Raw genomic sequence first — 7,329 nt, 5'->3', positions numbered from 1 at the left:
ATGCGTGAATAAATTGCATTGTGTGTGGTTGTTGGTTGACTTGATAGAGGGATGGAGTTTTTCCCCTTTTGCACATCGAGTGCTTGAAGCTAGTGCATGATATATGTGCGTAACTCATGCATTGGCATTGCATTTCATGATGATCCGCCCTTGCTTCATCAGGGTCTTGCCTCCACAGAGACATTAGATGGTTGTATGTGTGGACACCGAAAATGTTACTTGAGCATACAGGGTACATAGAATGCCCATGGGTGAAATTCTCAAAATTTCCATGGTACCAAGGATCTACCCCAACGTCGTGACTGAGTGGAAACTACGAGTGCACAAGGGGCTTATACCGTTAGGCCGCGACTCCCACCGTCGTGTAGTCGGTTGGGTAGGGGTGTGGCCTTACCCTCCTGATGTAAGAAAGTATTACTAGGCTGAGTTTGACCAGCTCGTAAATGGGTCCGCTGCCGTCAAGCCTTGTTGGTGATTGACTGTCACAGGCAGGTAGTGAGGTCTCTTATGCTTATTTAACTGTGCGGGTCTAGAGAGCGGCAATCATCCAGCAGTATAATAGACCCCAATGATTTCCTTATGATTGGAAATATACTTGATATGTGGATTGGATAAGAGTACTGGCATCACCTCGCATCACATTGCATTCGCATCGGCTGGATAAGCCCCCCTTATGCATCACCTTAGTAAGGCGCCCAGTACTCATTACATTGTATTTATGTTAAGCCTCGGCAAGGCTAGTGATATTATCATTGATCATGTTTCCCCCTCTGTATCTCTTATTATTCTTCTATACACCATTGTCACACACCTTCACCACCTTTTCAGCTTTTATAAGCTTATGCACGATTGATGTGTGCAGGTGATCCTAGATCAGCATCGTAGCTACAAAGTTTGGATTAGAGTTGAGCTGAAGACTCCCTAGTGTTGCAGATCTTCTTCCTACTTTTTTTGCTATCAGATGTATTCCTTTTATGCTTTGTACTTGTAAAAGTTCAAATTCATAGTGGATTTTGTGATGTGTGTCTTTGTTATTCTCAGATATACTTGTTGTGATCTTGGGTATGCTCATATTGGAAATGATTATACGGTTATGAAAATCCTCCTTATGGGATCCCAGGATCAAAACCTACCTGAGGAGCCGAGATGGGGTACTACGGAGGTTGTTGTGGCCAGAACCGGCTATCGGGTTCCTTATGAGTTCAGTTACCGAGTCTGGAGCGTGACAGGAATTATGCTAAGGTGATGTCACCATCATGATTACTTGTAGAGATATTTCTCTACCCGGACACCTTGGGTCCCGAAACAAGTGATTAACGGCCGAGACAATGCGTGGGCCGGATCTCTCAATCTAAGCTTGGATTGGTGCACGAGACGTGGCGTTAGAACCATGGCGACAGCGTGGTTGCAATGACACAGGTCTCGGGTTGAGTCAGCTGGAAATCATAAGATACAATTTAAGATTGCGCGCAAATGTTATCTACAGGTCCCGGGTTGCCGGAATTCAACCGGGAGAACCCCGGGATCCTAATGAACGGAATGGTCACTAGGATACGGGCCTAACAAAACCTCACTAAAATTTTCACAGGCAATCTCAGAAAAACTTAAAAAAGAAATACAGTAAATGTACTTATCTTCAAATGGAGATTTGAAGATGTGGCAGAAGCTTGTAGCAAGACTTCTTTCTTAAATGTAGATGTCGTAGTGTTCAATCAAATAAAAAGAGTATAGGGTTTTATAGATTTTATAAATAAAAAACCCGGATGCTACTTGATTCAATTTTTTTTTATCTCAAAGAAGAGTATAGTTTACCTTCTTATAATAAGATTAAAACGATCTAGAAATAAGGAAATTGAATAAGCTATAAATTAAATTTATAAATACTAATAGATAGCCTGTCAAGGACTTGAGCTTCTCTCTCTTTCTTATAGAAGAATTATAGTAATTTTTGTTGTAATTTGGAATGAGAGAAAGCTTCAATTTATACACAAAAATCTTCGGCTAGCCTAAGATTAACTTTGACTGGCTAGAGTTCACCAAATTCATTCCAACGACACTCGGATTGCGCGAGATAAGATTTATCCAAAATTTAGCTGGCCCGAGGACAAATTCGGTTGGCCGAACATTACAATTCGGCTGGCCGAATTTCCACAAATTTCAAAAGATTACATTGCTGAAATTTCACCCGAACTTTCTCGGGCTAGCCGAATTTCAAGCTTTGACTAGCCGAATTTTCAACAAAAGTTATTATTTTGCTCGGGCTTAAAGTTAGACTGGCCGAGGAAGTTAGACTGGGCGAACTAGAATTTAGGCTGACCAAATTCCATAACAAAAACACTTATAGAAACTTAAGATAGAAATTTTTTTAAAGTACCTAATCCTAAGGTCTTTGTAGGGTTATACCACCTGCATTGTGTCAATCTTGACTTAATCATAAGTCCATCTTTAATTGATCCTAAGCCGATCTGAAGTTGATCATAAGCTGTGTAAATTAGTTGTGATTTCATACTTATGATCTGATCCCGAAATACTTTTGTCTTATGGAATTTGACAATCTATGTGTGCTTGACATTACAGCACTTACACTTACAATATACTATCAAACGCATTAGGTAACTGGGCATATAATGTTAACCGAGCATATAATGTTCTAAATTTTTCAAAAGAAATGTCAGGGTATCTCAATCGTGTCGTGTTAAAAGTCCCAATAAATTTAAATCTTATTTTCCTCACCATATATATATATAATTGGATTTATGGGCTGACTGGGACGTTACATCAAGTAGGAAAACACAATCGTAAACTTCGCTAAAAGTATTATATTTTGATAAAATAGAAAATACGACAAAAGAGTTGCATTAAATAAATAAAAGATCACACAGCACCTTCCACCGACAGCTTCGCGTGCCTGTACGGTTCAGTCTACCATGGATACAAAAACATACGAAAATGACTTTACTTACAGTGACGAAAGCAAATTTTCAATTATTGCGCGAAAAAAAAAGAAAAAAAAAAAAAAGAAGTAATACGTCTTTTACGTAACAAATCTTTTAATCGAGAAATAGGATGACCGAGACGCGTCAGGCTCCGGGATGGCCTTTTGCAGCGTTGGACCTGCAAGTAGCTGGTTTTGATACTACTTTTCATCCAAACCGTTGAGAATGATGCTATGCTATGGACGGCCCGATGTAGTATTAACTTATTAAGAGAGAGAACACAGCACTTCCGCATAAACTAAAGACAAGGGGACAGATTTGGGGGTGGTTGTGTGGTCACCATTCAGGCTTTGTGAGGGCCGCGTAGGAAGGCGGTGGGGAAGGTGACGGTGAGATCGTAGCCTTTGTTGCATCTGTAAACGACGGCGGAAGAGGTACATCCTCGACGGAAGAGATGGTTTGCTTACAAGGGATGGTAACATAGGAAGACGGGAAAGGGCAGAGCAAGGGTTTGGAAAAGAAGGCAGTGCACTCGTCTGGGGACCTCTGCTTAGGACGACCCAAAATGCAGTTCTTCCTGTCATCAAGCACTCCCTTCTTTATGAGCTTCCTGCAAATGGGCCCCACCGATGTGAAGTAGTTATCCGAGAGGGACAGATTCTGCAGGCTCCCCAGCTTGCAGATCACCTCCGGTATCTGACCGTAGAGCTTGTTGCCTGCGAAATTAAGCTGCTCAATCTTCTTTAGGCATCCCAATGAGTAGGGTATGGGACCTGTTAACTTGTTATAGCCCGCATCAAACACCGTCGCCTTCTCCAAGAAGCCAACCTCGTACGGGATGCAACCGGATAACTGGTTGTTTAGGAAGAGAACTTCGAGGAGAGTGTTGGAAGCAAGGCGAATGCTGCGCGGGATGCTCCCCGTGAATTGGTTGTTTGCAAGAGTGAGATATTTCACGGGAGATCTTCCAATGTTAGCCGGGATATTCTGGTTGAATCCGTTATTATTGATGAAGATAACTTCTACCAGCTTGAAATTCAAGAAGAGCTGAGGCGGAACCTGTCCGGAAAAAGAGTTGAATCGAAGGTCGAAGAACGTGATGTTTTTTATGCCCAGGACTGGCATTGGGAACTCTCCTGACAAGAGGTTGTTGCTGACATCCAACTCGTAGAAGAACGGGAGATTGGCGATGCCGGGGGTTATGGTGCCCCTGAATTTATTGGAATTGGCGTGGAAGAATGCGAGGTCTTTGAGCCCTTCGATAAACTCGGCGACAGATGGTGCTCCAAGCCGGTAGCCATTGAAGTCGACGGCAGCTACCGCGCGGGCGTTCTTGTTGTTGGCCGGGGTGTCAGGTGCATTGTCGCAGTAGAAGCCCTTGTACTTGGATTTGTCACGGCAGAGGTCAGGGCCATTCCACGTGTTGGTTATGCCCATGCGGTCTTCCGTGATTGTTTTCCTGAACTTTTGGATAACCAGGTAAGAATTATAAATCCTTGTGTTCAAGAAATCAGATGGTTTTAGGATTTCGGGCTCTGGGGGAGGTGGTGGGGGCGGATTTCGAGGTGGAGGTGGCGGCGGAGATGGAGGAGGTGGGGACGGAGGTGGAGGCGGATTTCGATGTGGAGGCGGTGGGGATGGAGGTGGAGGCGGATTTCGATGTGGAGGCGGTGGGGATGGCGGTGGGGGGCACGGGACTTTAGCTGGCGGCGGGGGAGGCGCAGGTACAGGACACCCACTGCCATTGTTTCCACTACCACCACCGCCGCCGCCGCCAATGCCGATTCCGATTCCGATGCCGACTTCCAGCGTTTCTCTGCCGGAGGTTTGGATTAAGTTGGAAAGTAGAAGACAGAAGTGCAGTAGTAGGAATTTGGTTACCATTTTTTGTTCTGAATGAATGACAAGAGAAATTTATATAGGAAAATGAACAATAGAAGCAGAAGAAGATCTGGGGATGGAAAAGAGAGGGGATGCTTACATAAACAGGAATGGATGGAAACAGAGGGTTTTCTTCTGCCGATACAAGTGAAGACTAGAGGAAGAATAAATACAAGGTAAGGCGTCACGAGCAAACAGGGAATCATGTCTATACTTAATTCGGGTCCTTGTCCTCTTTGTTTTTGTGTGAGAGACGTTTTCACCTTTTCTTACTTTGTCATTCGATTCTTCGGGACCAGCTAATTTTCTTTTGTCACGCTAGTTGTCATTTTCTCGAAACGTAGGATTATGTACATGGTGCCATGGGGTTCGCGGTTGAACTTGATCAAAACCGTTGATCTGAAGCACCCCATTGAGATATGTCATGTCCCGAAAGTGTTACTATATTGGAATATTCAAAACTTTTTATTGGACTATTTTCTTGGACTGTTGCTGTATTTCCTATGTAAATAGATATTTAGAGAATACGGAAGTTTAGTATCTTTGAATCTAATAGATTTTTGAACTATCCATATACAAGATGGGGGTTCATAAATGATCTAATTATTTGGATTACAAGAGCACGGCACCGTCTCTAAAGAACTCTACATGTACGCAAATTGCATTTCTCTCGGAAGAGCAGGACCCCATTGACTTTTCTCGGCCAGTGAGTACTGGAAACTGGAGATGAGAATACGTCGCTTCGATGACATGGACGCGGATTGTCCACCGACACTGCCATTAGCCATGTAGCTGCTGGACACTGCTATTTGGGCCCCACCACTTTGCATGTATTATATCCACGCCGAGCCCAAAAATAAGCAGATCAAAATCTCAGATGGACCACACCAGAGGAAAACAATGATGATTGAATGCAATGGCCCACTGTAATGTTTATTTTCTAAACAACCGTTTGATAAGGTCACGCAGACCTGGATGAAGGGGAACTTAATCCAAAACTTTTGCTTCCGTGACCTGGGTGAAGTTTTTAACGGTAAGTGTTCAATCATCACTGTTTTCCTGTGGTGTGGATGACCTGAGATTTAGATTTTCATCATTTTTGGGCTCGTGCATTAAAATAAGTTGGAAAATTGAATGGACAAAGTGGATGAAACACGTACATTATGGTGGGGGCCACAGAGCACCGACCAGTACCGAGCTCGGCTTTAGGGGGATGACTACCGCATCCGATTCCCATAACCTTGTTTCGATTTTCATATTAAAACAAGTGGGCCCATGGTTTAATGATCCATCCTGTTGTTTTGATGCCACCCACTCTGGATGGACAAAGTTGCAACCATTTCTTGAATAGATTAGAAATCATGGCCACCACTATAGGGCCCTTGGTGGGTTGACATGATCCATTGTGTATTTTTCCTGGTAATTGTATTTTATATTTTAGGTTGAAAGACATAAGAAATAGGAAATGAACGAAAAGATACTCAAGATATTTGGAGTAATTTTGGAATGTTTATAGTTTACGTAGAGCTATTTTTACACGGTAGGGGATGGTCAATATGAAAGATGAACTATTGATGTCCTAAAAGGGGGTGGTGAATAAGATAATACCCAATACTTCGAGATAATGCGGAATAAATCAACAAATAATCTCAATTATACAAAGAATTGAAACTCTGATTCTAAATAATTCGTAGGATAACCTTCGCCTAGAATTTTAGGCAAGACAACATTATTTCACGACGTCTTTGAAATCAAACTTCCAAACAAGAAAGTATAACGCCCTGATTTTTGCTGGTTGGGAATTGGATGTCCTTGGGCAGTACTTTTAATTTATCGCCATGAGTGCATGTTCATATGTGTATTCGCATGTGTTTAGGACCAAAAGGAGTGACATAAGATCCACCAAAACCGCCCGACTAATTGAAATTTAAGAATTTTGAAGAACATGGATAGTAAGGTTCGGTTGCACTGAGTGGAACTCGGTTGTACCCAAAAAACTAGGGCAACTAGGGCAGCCTTGCTCGTTTACACCGAGTAAACCTTGAGCAACTGAGCAAATATGGACAGCAGGGCTCGGTTGCATCGAGTAACTCTGTTCAGCAATTTTCTGCATTTTTAGATTTTGATAGCTTCAATGTATTGACTTCAAAAAGTCATATCTATTTTTCTACAACTTCTATTGAGATGATTCAAAAACCAGATTGAAGCTTGATGAATATATTTTCATGAAAAAATAAATTAAAAATAAATACAAAACTAAAAGGATATTAATTTTATGGAGTTTTAGAAACTATACCAAAATCATTAATTTCAGGCAGCTAGTACTCCCAGAATTTTTAGAATTTTTCTATAATCGAAATGTAGTGAATTTTGGTAGAGATAAAGTAGAATTGATGATGAACTATTAGAAAAATAATAAAAATAATATAATAATTAAAAGTACTGAAATTGTTATATGAAATAGACATATTGAAAATGAAAATTTCTGTAACTCCCCATTGCCGATGAACAG

The 7,329-nt window shown here is 41.7% G+C and overlaps 1 protein-coding gene across 1 annotated transcript; it reads right to left on the bottom strand.

Annotated features, from left to right (window-relative positions):
- Positions 1 to 3,026: 3,026 nt before the first annotated feature.
- Positions 3,027 to 4,820, bottom strand: LOC131218112 (uncharacterized protein At4g06744-like). The gene has a single exon (XM_058212794.1). It carries the CDS (start codon positions 4,818 to 4,820, stop codon positions 3,273 to 3,275), a length of 1,548 nt encoding a protein of 515 aa, XP_058068777.1. The 3' UTR covers positions 3,027 to 3,272.
- Between the last annotated feature and the right edge of the window lie 2,509 nt (positions 4,821 to 7,329).

The sequence above is a fragment of the Magnolia sinica genome, chromosome 11, assembly GCF_029962835.1.
Source record: "Magnolia sinica isolate HGM2019 chromosome 11, MsV1, whole genome shotgun sequence".
In the NCBI taxonomy this organism is placed as follows: domain Eukaryota; kingdom Viridiplantae; phylum Streptophyta; class Magnoliopsida; order Magnoliales; family Magnoliaceae; genus Magnolia; species Magnolia sinica.
The sequence above is the reverse complement of the archived record's forward strand: the minus strand, read 5'-3'. Positions and strand labels throughout refer to the sequence as shown.